The following is a 19,291-nucleotide window of genomic DNA, read 5'->3' on the forward strand; positions in this document are numbered from 1 at the left end:
AGTTCGGAATATTTCGCGATATATGTTTTGTATTTTTTACATTAAGATAAAACTATAAAATCAAACGGATAGTCTATAAAGCGAAATATTTCGTTTGATTGTACGAGATAAATTAGATTTTAATTCTTAACCGCTGAAGCGAACATAAAGAGTGAGAAAGAGAAATTACTATACTGAAGTCATAAGTCTTGGAATTAAAAGAAATAAATAAAAAATCCGGATATATCTGCGGATGAAAGGATCTGCGGATAGTCTGGTACACCCTGTATATTTTTCAAGATCTGGTTTTCATCGCAGAAATAAGAACTAAGAAGAAGTAAAAAGTGCTCTCTCTCTCTCTCTCTCTGAATAATGGCACAGAGCGTGGATTTTCTTTAGAAATCCCAAAGTCGAATAAAAGACTTGGCCGTTTCAACTAAGAGTTGATATCTGATTCTATTCTACGATACGTGGATATTCCGATAAAATTAATGAAATTAGAACTTCCGTTTCTCGAGTAATACAATCTAGCAATCTCAACAACGTGTCAATTAGATTGGGTTTTTTTATTTAGCGCTTTCGCCGAGCTTTTTCTCTGCCGCGTGACAGTTTGTCGATTCGCGAATACGGAGTCGAACCAGGCTTAAATATTTGAATGTCAGCGAATCAAAAGAATTTGGTAGACCAGAAAATCCCGACAGTAACGTGTCGCCGATTTACCGACCATTCTACGTTTCACGTTTCCTCGAACGAAAAAGGTCCCTTTTCTCTAAAAATGCTTCCTGCAGACGTCTTCTCGGCGAGCGCGCGGAAAGGGGTCAAGTAAAACTCAAATATTTGAATATTATTAAATCGTTCGCGTCCCTCGAAATCACGTATGCAATGTCGTCATTTTCGAAAATTGTCGGCCGCTTGCCGTTTAAAGTTTAAATGATTCAGCTTCAAACATGTGTCAGTTATCTCCGCACAAATAAAAAAAAAGGACAAAATAGAACTTAAATATTTCAAACATCAACTTTACATTCTTATTAAAAGATTTAACATTGTTAAAATCGTATCCGTACTTTTTAAGAAATTACATTACAATTTGTAATCTATTGTAACTTCAAATTTCTAAATTGAGAGAGAAATGATAAAAGAAATGCTTTTCTTTTAAACATATTTAATTTTAATTTTAATTTATTTGTTAGTTAATCAACTTTGTAAATTCGATTATCGAACTTAATCGAATTTAACTGTCAAAGTACATTTTTTCTTTTTCGTGATCGCAAACGTTGATTCTTTTATATAATTTTTATTTACTCGATACAATATTCAATCTTCACTAAATTAGAAAATTTATCAAGAAATAAATCTCAATAACGATAAGAGAATTTTCGTGTTCCTCGCACAGTTTGAATACAATGCGAAGCTATACGTTACCAAAATTACATGCGTGATAAGAAAATTACAGTCCGTGTAGGGATCGTTTTGACTATGAAAGTGTATCGCGGAGTTAGAATCGTGACGTGGGAGGAGTATTTCGCGCGTGTTCACTCGACGACGACTAGACTGTAATTATTTCGTCCGCGGGTTCTTTTTACCGTTATCGATCCCGTCATAAATCTCGCCGTGCCACACCGGATAAGCCGCTAGACGATCAATCCGCCGGCGGAAGTCTATCGATCTAACATCCACCTGTTGTCGACTCGATTACGCGCGTCGGTGCCGCGTCGTTAGCTCGGGACGTTGTATCTGCAAAGCAATAGCGACATAACGACGGAGGCAGGGGCCGGCCACCCCGGACTTAGAACCTAATGCAATTGCCGCAGTAACTAACAATTAGCGGGTTACGGTAACGAGATACAGTCACGACATATCGGCGCATGTATAATATTTATATAAAATGTACATATACGCGTTGGTCCCACACACGTCAAGTTGGATATTGTCCGCAGTATGTGTAGGACGCCAGAATCAGTTGTTCTGCTTAAGTTTATATAGACACCGTATATTCGAAATGATGTGTCAAGAAGCATTAGATATAGGAAGCGGATGAGTTTATGCATTCGAATATTCGAGGGGAACGTTATCTATTCATTACAATTTAACGAAAAGAAATAATTTAAAAAATATCACGAATTAAAAAACAGATGTTTTTTTTTTTTTTTTTTTCCATTGGTACCGATATAGATATTTTTATCTCGTATTCGATCGTTTGCCGTTTTAATGCGTTATTAATTCCAAACACCCGAAAACTCGTTTTCCTCGCGGAACGCCTTCGCGACGAAACTCCATCGGTGGAGTCCCGAATTTTCCGATCGATTGAAATTAATTCAAGAAAGTTTCTGATTATTTATGTCGCGAACTTTCGCAGTTAGGTGGAAAAACGAAGCGACCCCTCGTCCCCCTTTTATGTCGGCTAAAGCGCTTTAAGTATGCTGCACTGTCGCCGACGTCCGAGAGATCTAAGTTTAGCGGAGGTGCCGGCCGCCTGCGGGGGCCACGAGATCATTAAAGCGATCAACTTTTCAAAGGCCCCCGCGAGCGCCAGTCCGGCCATTATGGGGGACGTATAACAGACATAGAATTTTAATACCGGCGGAAGAAGAAGACGAGAAAGACCGAGAAGAAGGAAGAGGAGAAGTCGGTCGCGTTTTTACACGTTTCGCTTCTTCGGCCAAGTAAAACTCGTGTCGGGTACCATAAAATCATTAGGATAATCAGATCCGCGCGCGCGAGTGAAACCGGCCGAATATCGAACTTCTCAGCCGAAAGATTGAAAATTCTCCGAACGTGTGGAACTTTGCCAACTCTCATAACTCGCCTAAAAATGCGGCAGTGCCTTTACGAGGGCTGAGCCGAGACCTGCCTTCTGTTCCTCGTAAATGCGAGATTATTTTATCCCCTACCGAGTATTCCAAAATGAAATTGCAGGAAATAAGAAATTTAATATTAAAATTGAAGTAGAGGTGTAACCAGCGGTCTAAAAAGATCGCGAAAAACATATAGTGAAAACATTTTGCGCATTGAGACTTAATATGATTGAACATGACACGTCTCACGACAATTTCGACCTCATTTATTTGTTCTGTCTGTTAACATGAAGTAAATTTCATTAGTCGCCTAGAGAAGAAGTCTTCTTGCCATTTTGCACCGTTTAGATGAGCTATGAGCGGAAGTTTGATTCAGGAAACCTGGTTTGGCCTTCGTTCTGCCTCGAGTTCGCGCTAATGGTGCCTAACTCAATTCCACGAGGTCGAAGGTTGGACATGCGACTTGGCCAACTCGTAACTCGACTTTCGAACGACCCGACTCTATTTCTCGTGAGAGGACGACGTTCAAGTAAAAATTATCTTGTCACCGGAACAGGATAAAAATTGTGAAAATTGTATCTTAGGTCTATATGTGAAAAACGCTGCAGCAATTTAACCAACGCTAAACCGTGTTTTATGGTCATTAGAAAGTGGACGATTGGATATTGGATAACATTAAACATATTCACAAGTAAAGACAATATTTAAAAAAAAGTTGCTTATACATTTCAAGAAAAGTAGTTCAATAATAGGACATACTCTTTTCGGTTTTTCTTTGATAAATTATTTAAATACTATGTTCAAACTTTTGGAAAGAAAAGAGAGAGAATATGTAACAAAATTATAGTATATATCACTTGTATAATTCCAATATAGTAGGTATATTACAATATTTATTTTCAGAGGTAGATAAATACCGAAAAATTCACAATCAATAAAACACAACAATTGGATAACTTTAAATTCACAATCAGTACTAAATGTACGGATTAAGGAGCGGAAAGGATTAAGTAGGCTAAGCGCTCGAAAAATCGTAGATGCCCGGTTGACGGTTTCCGCAGACTAAACACGATAATGAACCCTGTGCTCTTTTAAGGCCGGCGGCACTTGTCAGTAGAAACGAGAATCCTTTTCTTTTGGTGGACGATAGCACCGCCTCGAGGAATTCAATGGGGAGATGCAAGAAACCCGTCGGTTTCCTTTGGCCTAATCGTCTCCGCGCGGGTCACCGAGCAGCTAACTCGATTCCAGCAATTTGTGCACTCGCGAGGGCGTCCGCGTCTTACGAGCACTCGATTGCAACCACAAATAAAAGACCAGATTGCCGATACTCGCCGTACTCACTCAAAAAATTGCGCAAGCGATTCTGCAACGTGTCCGGAACAGAAAAAATATCAGAGATTATATAAACTAGAGTAGTTTAAATTTTTCTGCAAGATTAGATAAAATTACGTTTTATTACGTCTTTTTAGAAAAATATTGTAAATGTATATTTAGATTTAGAGTTTATTTGAATTATACACGAGAACCTTTAATTTTAATCTCGATGTGACCAGTTTTTTGTAATAGGATATGTAATATGTAGACAATACAATACACACACACACACACATGTACACATAAAAATTGCGAATCTGGTGCAATATATTGGTAAATTGAAGATATTTCAATGTTTTCGCATTCCATGATTGTTGCAACATAATATGCTAACCGATAACGCGCGTAAAATAGTATTTTATTCGGAGATATACCGCGCGGTGTATCTACATAAAACCGTGTTCCGCGATATTTCTGTACACAATGACACTGTGCAATCGATTGGCCTCGTAGACTGGACGCAACTCGACAGAATGCATTTATCCATTATTTTTTCGATGTTTTGTAAAATAACGACGACGTTCGACCTTTCGGCCCACGCTACCCTACCAATGCTTTTAACATAGAAGGATCGGAAGGACCTTTCACGCGTTTGTCATATCGTCGTCGCGGCCCGCGACATATCTCGAGAAATACAGAAAATAGACACGTGTATGTACCAAACATATCCGATCCGATCGAATCCATTTGTCCATCCGCCCGAGGAGCAGGCAGCAGGAAACGCGACTCGTACAATTCGGGAGATATAATTTTAGATAGAAACGTAGACTGCGCGCGCCACCCTCGCGTGGACCCGATACTCCCACGCGTTATCAGTGATATTTCAATCCATGTTCGAGGTCGAATTTACGTCACGCGTTGCGCGATCGTCCCATTCTGCGCGAGACTACATTACGATTCATCCGAGGCAAAAAGGTAAACGTTATAAATTAACATTTGCGAGGAGATCTCGCGGGAAGCTAACGTGGGTAGTTTCCGGTAGATAAAGATATCAAGATTACCGGGGAAAAATTTAACTCGGACGTGTCAAGGAGACGAGAAATGAATATGTGAAACGAATATAAGTCACACGTGGAATACTCGCAAAAATCTTTTTTAATCGTTTCGATTTATTAATAAATTCTTGATCTCAATTTTACCTTTGTAAATGTTACTTTCTCAATTTTAAATATAGCGTATCTTAAAGAGAATAAAACTTAAAATAGAATATATCAGTCAAGTTAAAATAATATCCGATTTTGCATCGAAAGGTGTACTTGGTACATATCGTACGGAAAATTGAGCTCTTCGAAATTAGACCGGTCTCAATCGCTGTACATATGGGTATGGTATCCGATGGGATCACAAGACATTATGGGCACCAGGATGAGTGGGAGTGATAGCGAGATAGATTGGGGATCGTAGCGTATCATTTGCGCCCGTTAACGTGACACCTCGGCCGAACCGGAGAGCAGCTGGTGGCGGATTTTCAGCTCGGAAACCAACAGGACACGGATACCGTCGCCACGGAGACCGGAAACCGCTTGCGGCAGGCTTACGACGACACACGAGCCATTACAAGGACGAGGCAAAGGGATTAAATCGAGTCCGCGATTATGTCGTGTATCTGTTACACACGCTTCTCCCAGCTGTCTATCGGATGTGTTTCGATTAACCCTCGTGTCCTGCAGCGAGGAGAAATAGAGATAACGAAATATCTAACGCATCATCGCGAGAACGCAAACTAGCAAGAGTTATAGACATTTTTATCGCGGCAGACTCAAAATTTCATCAAACTTTGCCGCGCAGGGTTAATTATTCAACCTGTCAACAAAATTGCCAGTGGAAATGAGATTAGCTACCGAGATAAATGTCTCTATCTCTTTCTCTTTCGCGCGACGAGAGATTGTTCCTTATTATCCTGCCGTGATGTATAAGCTTCCTGCCAATTTAGGGATTAACTTTCGACACCCTCGCTTTTCCTGCAGTGACCGAGTCAGCGTTTCCAGAGCTGGAATCCCAGCTCGGGAGACGAAGGGTGAGAGTTTGAGAGGGGGGGGATGGGTGGGAACGAGTTAATCGTCGGCCGGAAAACACGGAGGTTCTGAAAGAGTGTTAAGATTCTCGTCTGGTACCCGTGCCAATCATCCCCCGAGTTTCTTCTCGCTATTTTCCTTCCACCTGCCCCCATTGTACCCCATCTTCCGCATCCCTTTCCTTTATTCGCTAATTGTTTTCCAACGTTGTCGTAAACAAGTCGCCGTTCCTAAACAGCCTCGTAAAACAACCGTGGAAGCGCGAACCCCGAGTCATTTGTAACGAGCTGACCTATTTTTAGTCACAACTCGGGACTAATTACCCTTCAACCCCGCGGAACGAGGAAGAAAATGGCGGCGGTCTTAATTCTCAAACGGCGTGCAATTTATTATATCGCGATAAAATTGAGATTGTATTGAACATGAAATTAATCACAGTGTAACTCTCCGATCAATTTCTTCAATTACTCTCAATTAAAGTTTTATCGATTTCTAATATTCGCGTCACCCATTGTACTTTACATATATTATGTGAAAAATGTAAGTAATAGTCACGAGATATCATTCAATAGCAATTCTATTATGCGACAGTTAAAAATATTACAATTTTTTCTTCCGCGTCGCGTCTCGTTCGTTCCCTTTTTCTCTAACTTACATTTTTGTTATCACGGCAGATGCTGGACGTCAAGGACGGCGGAAGAGGGGTATTCGTCTGCAGCAGTCCCGGTCCTGATCCTTACACATCGCAGGACCTTTATAATCCTGTCTACGAGGAGCTCAGCAACGGTAAGTGCCGATAATCGATGTTTACTTTGGACGGCTTTGTCCACGGACATCTCCTTTTATGCGTCGCGGTTTTTCACGGAAAAAAATCACGCCGGAAAATCGCGAGAGCAACAATGCGACAGTGAAGAAGAAAGAGTTAAAATTTTCATTAGACGATTTCGATTTTGAAAAGGTAAACTCGACGCACGAGAGTGCATTTCGCAATCGAATTTATCGAAAGCTTGTTTTATATTTTATTTCTATAAAATGTTCTATTCATCGGTTGAGAAATAATAAGATGCTATCTTTTAGGACTTCTATAAAAACCTTTAAGAAGATAATTCGAAGCTGGTTTAAAAAAAAAAACACTTATAATACTATTACACAAATAATATTATTAATAAATTATCTTAACTAAGCACATTTTTGTGCGAATTTCATAATCTACCAAACGATAAACGAGTATTTCGCGGGATCGTCAAGCTATCTTGTTGCCTTGTCGACGCGCTGAAACCCTAACGTTCCCATGCAGACGCAAATCACGCACTCTCCTTCTAGATGAAACTCGCCTCTGAAGACGCTGGGGAGTATCCTCGGAGTCGAACATGCCCGCGGGAAACGCGTAGGTACGGCACGAGTTTTCGAAACGGTGTGTCCGTCTGTCGGTTGGCTTAATACACGATTAACATGCGGCTGCGTTGAACTAGCGTTAAATCCCATCGACTAACGCGCGCTTTGCGAAACTTCCTCGTTCCTCTCGTTGCCCCTCTTACGTATTTCCCTTTTCTGGTTTGTTCCTGGTAACTGCGGGACTGCATTTATCAGAATAATCCGGCAGATTCGCGTGCGTCGCAATTTACGGGCAAGTCTGTGGCGTGGGAGATTTATTGGGCAAAAAGAGTCGATGGAACTTTTTAAGGACGAAGAATTTTGGAAGTGAGAATCTGCGTGTCGCAGAAGTTCCGGTCTGCGTTCAGTTCAATGAGTTCGCGAGATTGAAAATGTGCGAGAAAGAAAGATGGGTTTATGTGAATGGAAATTGATAAGATTGCAAAAGGATAAATTTGTAGAGAAAAATGAGAAATAGGATAAAAATAAAAGCACATGAATAATTCCATAAATTTTTAAATTATCGGAAAATTTGATGAAGATCTTTAGATCTTTGTAATCTAAATAGAAGTAAACCTCGCGTATATACGAGATCCGGGCTCTGCAAGATCAAATCTATGGCCACTTAATAATTTTTATACCTTCAGATTCATCATTCAGTGCAGTAAGAATTTTTTTATGGAAGCAAATATCGAAACATTTAAAAATATATATGCATTTAAGAATCAACGAATTTAAGAATTCAAATAAAGATCGGTAATTTTACAAAACATACAATTACGTTATTAATATAACTATTATAAAGATACAATCTGCAAAGTCTGAATTCATTTCAACAAACGAGAATCTGATAAACGCAGTTTTACGTTGCATCTTCTTGTTTGTTTTTTTCTCATAATTTCTTTGAAATTGTTTCCCTTCCCTTTCTTCTCTCCCCCCCTTCTCTCTCCCCCTTTCTCCGCAGTGATCCCCACTCTTCTGCGCTGTCGTGTATTTTACCGAAGGGAGATAAGCGTGACACGACCTCTGACTTATACTTCCCATTAGTTGGACGGCTAATTAGTATGGTGATGAGGCTTTCGACGTTTGACGAGGACCTGGTAATCGAATATACATGCTGCACCGCGTGCATTAGTCGTAACCACGGGCTCGGCCCGCGCGTATATACACTATGTACGCATCGTTCTCCAGTTTCGAGACGAGAGAGAACATCGATCTCTCGAAGAGGGTGGTCCTGTCCCTTGCGGGCTTGTAAAAACGCCAGAGAATTCAACGGACCTACTCGACGATCACGTCGACAAGGAGGATAACTCGCGCGTTGCAAAATTCATGGAACTGATCAAATTGAACCCTGCCAAAATGAAGTTGCTTGTTCTTGACAGGATAATTCCCTCCCCCCCCCCCCCCCACACACACACACACATACACACACACACAGTTGCGAGAAATACTTTTAATAATTTTTAAAATGTATACCTTCCGTATAATTTTTATATATATTCTAGATATAGATTCTTTTACATCTTCCAAATCAGGTATTTCCCGACGCTCAAAAATTATTTCAGTAGAATAAAATATTGTTTAGGTAAAATTGATCCATATTTTAAAACTACATAAATTATTATGTAAGGTTAAATTTATTTGATCAGAATAAGTCAAGCCGTTATTAAGCCTAGCTAACAATACGCTATTTTCGCGAGAAATCCGATACGACAGAAATGGGAAATCCGAGATACGTCTCGATCGACGAGATCGACTTCGAACGGTTAACAGGTCATCCTCCTGTCCTCGCTAGAAGCATTTCGAGAGGACACTCGTCCGAGACGACAGAGGATATCTCGAGTGGTTTAATGGCCAGCGAAGTGCGAACTTAATGCTGAGAGTGGAGTCAGTCCGATAATACCTCCAATCTGTTTGAGAATAATTCGGGCGCGGTATACGTCTCTTCTCTATATTCCGCCTCATTTTCGATCGCGTTTCTTCCACTTCTACCGCGAGATAAAAATTAATTGGACGAGCCCGTTCAATTTCTCGCGACGACCGATTTCGATCGCTGCGCGCGGTTTCCGCACCGCATTCCGCTTCAAAATATCCGTTTTACGCCGCGATTATTTATATGATAGCTCTTTTTTTTAACGTGAGTTTACGTATACACGCCCCCTTTGTGTCGTTAGTATTGATCGCGACTCAACCGCGACATTTCGGCGGAATAACGTGAGGCAATTAATGGAGGAGCGAAGTGAGTCTCGCGTTGCCAAACCGACGAAGCGAAATTTCAGTGCGAAGCCCAAGTATCGGCTAAATAGATCGTGGGTTACTTTAATTACATCCAGCGGTAAAATCTTTAATTGTTACAATACGTTTCTCATCTTAAACCGATTTTGTCCTGGGGTTAACTGCTCAACCCGTAAGACAAATCGAATCCTTCGCTCCGTAATCAAGAGTCTATTCTCTTTGCGTTCTTCATATATAGACTGATATATAATGTAGAATGGAATTGCGATTGTTTCCCGCTGAGACTTTGCGAGGCATCCTTTGGATAATCACGCTTCTTACAGAATTAAAACTTTAAAATTATATTTATTATCAAAACAAAGACAAATTTTCATAACAATAAAATCTAATAATTTTTTATGTATGGAGTAATTTTAATCGTTAATATTTTTACTTAAAAAAATGATTAAACATAAAATTGCATATAACAGTTAAAATTAATATTATAGAAATCAACCTGTTAATATCAATTGATTACTAGCGTATAAAACGTATATAAGAAAATTGAGTATAAATTAATATCATTTGAGCTGAAAAATCAATAACAGGTTAGGAAATGTAGTTTAACTCCGAGTTGATATTATTAACTAAAATATGTGAGAGTTCTATTAATATATATATAATGCGATTCCCTCAAGAAATGATTATTAAATCGCAGTTATAAGTATAACATCAAGATTCATCCGTACTTATGTCTTGAACTGATTTCACCTGAATTTCTCAACAGAAATGCGACCATAAATACGAATTTATATTTCGCAACCTTCTCTCAAATGTATCTTTCCAAATAATTTATCTTCCCAGAAGCTTATTATCCATCTGATTAATTTCCACCGCGTGTTAAGAAATACTCTCGTTTTCTGACATCCAGTTAACCCTCTCTGATTATCAGACAAACTTTATTCACGATTAATCAACTCTCCGTCCCGCTAAGAATGAAATCCCGCTCTTATCCTCGCGCGTTCATCGTCATACCGTTAAGTTAAACCCTTAAACGAATTTCAATCCCGCAGGGGACCATCCGGAGACGGACGAGGAGAGCGAGTTAAACGCCCGCAATCGTCTGCATCATCATCATCATCATCACCGTCATCATCACCGCACGTCCAGCGCGTCCAAGCCGGCGAGCGAGGATGAGTTCGCCGAGGACGAGCTGTCGGTGGGCGAGCCATCGGAGGCGAGGATGCTCACTTCGAGCAACGGCCCCACCTGGGGTACGTGCCCGGCCGGTGGCAGGCCACCGCGCGAACGACGCGGCCGCAGCCCCAGGAGCCTCGACCGACGCAGACGAGACAAGAACCACGACATGGGCGAATTCCACGAGGGCATGCTGCTGGACGCGCTGCTTCAACTCTATCCTAGCGTCGCAGGTAAGTCACATCAACGACGAAAAGATACGCCAAGTTGTGTATATAAAGGATGATAAAGAAAGGTAGACTGGAGAAAGAAAGACATTTTCCGAAGAAAGTAATTCCGCTCGAAAGATTTTTCGTAGTTGTAGCGCGCTAAATCAACATCTCTGAACTAACAACTGATGTTTGCTTATCCGCTCCGTAATTGTTTACCGTTCTTGCGTTATTGGCCGGCGACACATCGGCCTCTCGACTCGTCGATGCTCTTTTTCCTTATTTCTTAGGCTCTTCGGTACCGTTTTTTCTACCTGCCCTTCCAAGAACTGTTTGCTACTTTAATGTTTGCCTATAGAGTGCCTAGCACTTCTACGCGATCGAGCGATAACATTTTTAGACTATGGATTCGTTAAGACCTGTCGCAATATATCTATTTATACATTCTTTTACCTACTTCTTGATGAAACCGAATCGAATTTGATAAACTTGAATCGAAACTTCCCGGATGTAACGCACTTCTCTATATTGAAGTAATCTCTCTTCCTGTTAATCTCGTTTCCCTATCTCGATCTTCCCACCTCAATTTTCTATTTTGATTTCCTACATCGATTTCCTAACTCCGCGTTAACTTTTCAACTTCGTTATAGTATTCTACGTATATAAACGCGTCTCCGAGTTCCTACTGACTCAAGTCTCTGGTTTCAGGCGTGGCCGGTGCTCGAACAGGCACCGGCAGCACTCAACGTCAGCAGTCCGTCCCGTCGGTGGCGCACAGGTTACCGTACTTCGTGCCGCCCTTGCCGGCCGCGCAGCCACCGCGACTCGAGGAGAACCCCTACGAGAGTGTGCCGGTACTGGGGCCTCTTCATCGTTACTCTAACCAGAACAGGAGCGGCAAGGAGCGTTCGCGCAACGGCAAGACCGGCAACGACAAGTACAAGTATCTATCGTCGCACCAGTCATACGGTGCGGACTACTACGGTCTGCAGAATCAGTCTGATGTCACGACGCCGCTTTACACCCAGGTGGGCGGCGAGTACTCGGACACGTACTCGCAGCCGACCGATCGGCTGTTCGGCGACGACAAGTACAGCCAGCCAGTGTATTACACGAACTCGACCCGAGACTCGGCGTGCGATCAGGTAACCAATGCCGGCCGATTGTATCAGGGCCAGCCCGATAGCAGTTTCGGCAGCGACAGCGGTTACAGCCACCACACGTCCGGCACCACCGGCACCACCGGTACCAGCGGCACCCGCGGCAGTAATTCCCGGACAAATCACCGTAGGGACAAGCAACGTAACTCCCATCACTCGCATCATTCCGCGGACTACATCGTGTCCTAATGGAGGACCGATCGCAACGTCTCTGAGGGTTCTCTTGGAGATGTGCTCTCTCCTATGAGAAAAGAGAGAAAGGCAAAAAGACAAAAGACCTTATTTCTGTCACGATGTTGTCACGATGGAATGATGGCAACCATCGAGCGTGCTCTTTAACGGAAAGAATGGCTGATGCCGATTCGGCTGTGCTAAACTGCTGTATTTTGATACTTCGACGTCCACAGTTAAGAGTCAATAAAGGTATTCTTATCGCTTCGGCGAATCAAGTCGCGACGATCGTATTGAACGACTCGATCGTCGAAGCGACGAGGAGACCCGCGAGTAAGTGACGATTCGGACTTGACGAGAAAAACACAGTGATCTCTTAGTGATTTATACATATAATCGACACACAAGACTATCTAACAAATTTATTTGTAATTTAATGAGACTCAGGCTGGTACCAAAGGGCGTTAACAATTACTTTTACCTTTTTAGTCCAATCCTTTGTAATTTATATACGTAGAGGGAGAGCATTAACCACGGAACGAGCTAACTTCGTCCTCGTCGTGATGTCGTCGCCCGCAAATCGTGCGACTACCAATCGCGAAGAGCTATGAAGAAGCACCGAAATCACCTTAAGCGATCAATCCCATCGCTCTTTCAAGCAATTAGCAGTTTTGTAAACTGACAAACGTGCGAAATGTTCGAAATCAAAACCCGTCGGATCAAAAACTCGTAGATTTGTTTATTCTAAAATAAGATGAAATTTGATCTTTTTAAAATAACATCGAAAATCGCTTAATCCAAAGTCTAAGATGTCAAGGGTGTGGTATTTCTAGGCTAAATAACGAAGTTGTGTGTTTAAAATGAACAGTGCAAATTGCGAAATAAGCGGGTCTCGATTACGGGTGTTTCGCCCTAGATTAACGATCCACTGCCAGTCCTATCCTAAACGGTCGGACGTGTTCAGCCGACCGGCAAATTTCGTACAAACTTTGATACGATGAAACGTATAATTTTTGTCCCGCCCTCGGAGAAGGGAGAAGATCCGATCGCACGTATTACACGATAGGGAACGTTAGACTACTACGCGGTTATCTAGTCCGATAATAATCACTTTCCATACCAATGACGCTTTAGGAAGTCTCGCAATGGGATGCGAAGCGACACATGCATGCTGATGATAGTCTTGAAATGTAGTAAACACACGCACGGTAGACTAACGCCGAGTCCTCAAATTATCCGTCAGCAGGAAGGCAAGAACAATGTATGTATGTTGGAATCTGATCAACCAATTAAATTAATCGATAAAAGCATTATGTTGTTTTCTGCTATCCTTAAAAAAGATTTCTTATTTAAGGAAGACAAAAACAATTTATTTATATAATGTCTTGTTATGTGATGGGCTATAATATAATATACATATATCTAAAGTAATACTTTGGATTAAAATAAATACATTCCCTAGTCTTTCAAATTTGCAAAAAATGTTGCACAATTCCAACATAATAAAACACCTCACGATTATCGAAACAGAGAATTATCCGGCCAAGTAAAATAAAATCGATTTAATCTTTTTTTTAACGTGAAATTTTCTTTTCTACTATTGTTTAGTTCTATGCAGTAGAATAAATCGACGCGAGAATATACACGAAATAAATCGCAACCGAATTGTTTTAATTAGATTCCAACGTGCATAATACGATTTCGAGGACCGTAGATACCACACGTATCATTAATATCATCGCTATACTGCCACTAAATGCACGTACATATTCGCGCTTTCACGGCCGAAAATCTTTAGGCGCGCGCGCGAGCCTTTTATTTTTGTAATCCCATCGCCGAAGCGTAAAACTATAAAGCTCGCTCGATAAGAAGAGAGCATGAGAAATTTTATTCCCGAGAAAATGTACCCTTTCTTGCTCTGAAAAAGCTTTTCGATGAAGCACGATTCGCGGGGTACACCTCATATCGTTCATTCCGGAATCGAAAGCTTCTGACCGTAAAAAACCCTCTTTCCCAATCCAGCAATAATGCTTTCTCGATCACAATCGCGTTTTCCCGAAACAGAAACCAGAAGCGAGGCACCGTGAACACGCCAATAAAGTCTCGATGTTGTTAATAACGTAACGGAGGCCGTGTGCTAGGAAATTCATGAGCTGCAATTGCGGCACGCTCGCAACCCCCGCCCCATTCTGAATTGCCATTCTGGTGAACGCCAGACAAAGACTCGGCCGAACAACTCCGCGAATGGCCCAAATTACCCGCGTCCATTATTAAACACATTATTATCGGCGATCAGGTCAAGCCTTTATGAACAATCCTTGATCGGTAGTCGCACGTGGATGATTCGCGGGTTCGCGGATCACGGTAAACCGACATTGATTTGTTCCTCAGGATGTTACTTCGTCCCGTAATCGATAAATGCAAAATAATTTTGGATTGGTATTGTAACTTTGTCCAAAGAACGAAACGCCTTGAAAAAATCACAGTGAATGAAGCTAGTCACGTACACACTAGACAAATTGACAAATATTGTGATGTAGAAATATCGACATGCTCTTTTTACGTCGGAACGAAGTGACATCACCGGAGGTGCAAAATAGTTCAAGCTTTTGGTACACTGCGAGATAGAGACCAAAGCGAGAGCGAGACGCGAGAGAGTGAGAGGGAAAATGTTCGTGTTAGGATGTACAGACGCACGTTAGTACCCGTATGAATAGCGCTATCTCTTATATACATACCGCATGTAAGAAAGTAAACGGTAATCGGTGAGCAGTGTATATAGAGAACCGGGAGGAGAGGTGGTCCCCCCGTGTGTAGCATAGCTGTACCATAACGATATCGTTACCGAAATCTTTTCCCGTGCGCGTATAAGAACGAGAAAAAAGATTGAAATTTAATATATATATATTATATATAAAAGAAGCTATGTATAGAGGAAGAGGCGCGAAAGAAGAGATTATAAATACGAATATAATTTTTAAATTATTTGTATGGCAGGCGCGCGCGTCGCGACCATGGCGACGAAGATCGGAAAAGGAGGAAAATTCATTGTATCTTTCCTTTTCGGAGCAAGAGGGATGGGTTGCAAGAATTAAGTAGATACCGAAAGAAGGCTCCTAAACCTTTCTCGGACGTCGCAAACCTCACTCTCGCTCCTCAAAATAGTGCACGCTCTCTTTTTAGTCGCGCCTAGACGCGAATACCTCAACACACAAAGAAATAATCGCTCTGTTGTAAATATAATTTTATATGTACGAGTCGGCGAGATTATACGGTGGTTTGCGCGATCGACGGCAACGAGGCCGGTTCAGGGTTGCCGCAAACATTAAAGCTTTAGCCTTAGAGCCCAAAATGACGGTAATATCATTGAAAATGTAAACGTAGCCCTCGTTTATCAAACGTGGTTCTCACTTTATTTCTTTATCATTAAATCGTTAAATTATTTGAAAATACAACAACCAGATGACGAAGATGTTAATTATTGTTGCAATTATTATTGCACCAGGTCACTCGATTCGTTAAAACACATTTACGCTTGAAATCTCCAATACTTTCATTGCCATTAATTTAGGAGAATGAATATTTAGAGCCTGGCTGTTCAAAAATTTTATATAAAGTGAGGACGTTATTGGCAATTTTGAATTTTCCACGTTAAAATGTTTCCACGTTTAAAATCCTTGTGATGCAGCGTTGAAACGGTATGCCATTTAATGATAACTCACACAAGTCGAAAGTCACGCGGCGCAACAGCTATCTGCGTTTTTATACAGAAAAATCGATACACGCGAGTTTTCATTATATTCGGATAGGAATTTGTTGATCGCGCAACGCTGCCGTTAATGTTACGCCAATCTGACGCTCCCGAAAGTTGTGCTCTCGATTGTCGATCTTAAATTATCCTAGATGATACAATGTAGCACCAGCAATAATGTACAATTATAACTTGAAATGTCCTTCAGTCCTTTTATTATTATTATATCTTGAATGAATTGTGCGCAGCGTATTTTCGTACCGTCGTCAGCCTAAGGATAATTAAAGTAGTTCATTATCGCACATTATTTTCTTGCATTCTTCCGTCTTAACAAATTGCAAAAGATTTTGACAAACAAGCTAAATTAGTTGAGAAAGTGCGTAATAATCAAATAATTCTGTACTGATTTAATTTGAAGCGACGAAAAGTTATTTCTTTCGCCGATCTTCGACTTTCTTACGACGAACTACGAGCAGCTTACCAGTATTAATTAATTAATGAGTTAATGAATCGTACCGAAGCAACTTTGCAAATTGCATTGCTGAGCTCATTCGAGGCCCTTCGAACGCGAAGAAAAGCTCTCTGAACCAGAAGCGAAATTTCTGATTAGCTAATTAGCACGATTTCTTAAATTAGACTAAGGCAGCTCTCATCGTTCCTCAGGAAGTGTATACTCGAATAAAATAATATTAATTGCGAGAGCATGACTGGGGCTGGAGCGCGAGAGCGAAGGTGGAAGAATGAAGGTGTACAGTGTGTACTTATTTATGACGAGACACGCATGATCAAAAAGAAACACTGCATACAATCAAAGTGCTCGCATGACGCGAAAGTATCAGGCGATTCGAAGATCAAGAGGGATCGGAAGAAATGCGAGGGAAAGAGAAAACGAGAGGCGGATCGAGTTACACGCTTTTGTATCTTATTGCGTCCATGTTAATTGAATGTTTCGCGATGTTGTTTTATCTTTTTTCTTTTGTGCATAGCTTGTATGATACGTACATACAACGGAAATCTAAGTTATTCTTGTTCTTATTTTTAATTGGGGGAAACTCGGAAGCCCCGAGCGCGCGGGATCTTCGTTACGAGGATCAACACGATTAATCGTTGCATATCGAGTGTAGCGGGCGAATGAGCGAAGTGCAAAACGAATCATGCGTGATCCGAACGTACGCAGATACGTTGATAATAGGATAACAGGGATGCGAGAAGTTGACGCGTTCGTCAACTATTTCTGATCTAACATTCGATTCGTGCACTTGCAAAATGTCCGACATCGATTATCTGGAATTAAACTCTCCGAGGCGTAAAATTCGTTTAAGATTAATTGAAAAATAAATTCTTTTAATTATTCATACAAAATTTGACTTAACAAGTATGTAAATTGGTAACGTGTACTTCAATATTGAATGATCAATATCTTGTAATGTTTCCTTTAACTTTGTACACAAATTGCAGAATCAAGCATGAGTCGTTTAGCGTATGCGTCGAAGTATTTTATTTGTAAAATCGTCGTCTTTCGTTCGCCATCACAATACTTTATTGTTATTCCGTACCATGTGCGCGAGAATAGCGAGCTCTTTAGCTCCAAAATGCGAGTGAGAAAGAGAGAGAGAGAGAGAGAGAGAGAGAAAGAAGGGAGAGGATTAAAGGAAAAAAAGAGACGAGAGAAAAGAGAGAAATAAAGAAGAGAATGCACGTACGAAAGTTAGAAATAGAGAACGTTTCCTTACCTTTCGAACGCGTGTACGAGTCGCGAGATTATTATTATTTATTGTTGCGTTCTATGAGGGGACGGGGGATCATTTTCCCCCGTCACTCGTCCTCAGCAGCCCCCCTACCCCCCAGTTTTGGTAACGTCGTTTTTTAGCGGCGGTTTTAGCGCTGTAGACAGAACAGAGGACACAATAACATAGGCACTAGAATACCTCGAGAGGAGGTAACAAGTAGCATCTCTTTGAAAGTTAGCTCGCACGGGCGTTCCGCTCTTTCGTCATGCCGGGGACGCTCAGAAGAGACGACAGTCGACGTTCTAGCGCGTTTAGCGTTAACATGCGATCCTTCCGGATTTTATTTCAAAATCTCTTTCGTGTCGAGACACTCTCCAATTTAGGAAAATAAAAATTATACAATTGTATTTTGTGTTAAATATATATACAGAGTCCTTTGCCTCTGGTCTCATTAGATTTCCAGTTAAATAGCGCGTAACAGCATACCAAAGCGTGACTGTCTGATTCTCATCTTCCAGCGATATACCGAACGCGATCTTTATGTTAAAGGAATAAATTCGAGAATTCAGTTACGACTTATTTAACGTGTAAGCAATTCCGGGATAATCCGATCTGAAATTTATCTGCTCGACACGGAAGTCGCGGCTAAAAGTGACCGCATTGAGAGCGCTAAAAGTGAGCGCGCACGTTCGTTTTACCACATCTCGTTTCGACGTGGATTAAATCTCCACCTGGTCCGATTTAATTTCGCCAACAATTCAGCTCGAATTACTAGTCGAGGGTTAACGCGAGCGACCTGGTCAGCGCGAGGCCCTGTCGGTGAAGTTCGGTCGAACTACGGTAATCCAATCGGTACATCGGTACGCGGGTATTCGGTATCAATAGCGCTGAGCGTCTCAAGTTCTACCGTCCCGGATGAATCGAGAGGTCGATACTTGACGAGGGAGATCCTCAAGGAAAACCCTCGCGAAAGATCGGCCCTCGAACTCGGCGGCGGCGACGAAAAGGCGGAACACTAGCTCGCAGAACAGGGTAACTAGCTCTAACACCTATCTCTTACGTCAGCTAAGGAAGAAGAAAGCTCTGTCACACTCGTTCACGTCACGGTATCACACCGTCACGGCCTGGCATTTTTAATCAGGAAATGTCGGCCGAGGCGGCAATCTCGAGACACTATCACACACCTTCGTACTAATAAACGATTTACTATTCGATTTCATTGCGACGTCTATCATTATTTTCACCCGATCATAACTGCACCCTTGCGACAAGTTCATATCCTAGTGAACATTTCATCAATGTCCAATTTATTCTAACTC

The 19,291-nt window shown here is 41.4% G+C and overlaps 1 protein-coding gene and 1 long non-coding RNA gene across 4 annotated transcripts in view; one reads left to right on the top strand and one right to left on the bottom strand.

Annotated features, from left to right (window-relative positions):
- Positions 1-19,191, top strand: part of Pxb (putative Hedgehog signaling attenuator pxb) — a 331,860-nt gene extending 312,669 nt beyond the window's left edge. For all 3 annotated transcript variants that reach the window (XM_071792709.1, XM_071792710.1, XM_071792708.1), the window contains exons 5-7: positions 6,841-6,952; positions 10,828-11,184; positions 11,869-19,191. In XM_071792709.1, the coding sequence (XP_071648810.1) occupies positions 6,841-6,952; positions 10,828-11,184; positions 11,869-12,509 (1,110 nt within the window). In that variant the 3' untranslated portion in view covers positions 12,510-19,191. The remainder of the gene's footprint in view (positions 1-6,840; positions 6,953-10,827; positions 11,185-11,868) is intronic.
- LOC139821575 (uncharacterized) overlaps positions 1-19,291 on the bottom strand; it is a 120,974-nt gene that overhangs the window by 95,658 nt on the left and 6,025 nt on the right. The window lies entirely within an intron of this gene.

This window comes from Temnothorax longispinosus, chromosome 11 (genome assembly GCF_030848805.1).
Source record: "Temnothorax longispinosus isolate EJ_2023e chromosome 11, Tlon_JGU_v1, whole genome shotgun sequence".
In the NCBI taxonomy this organism is placed as follows: Eukaryota; Metazoa; Arthropoda; class Insecta; order Hymenoptera; family Formicidae; genus Temnothorax; species Temnothorax longispinosus.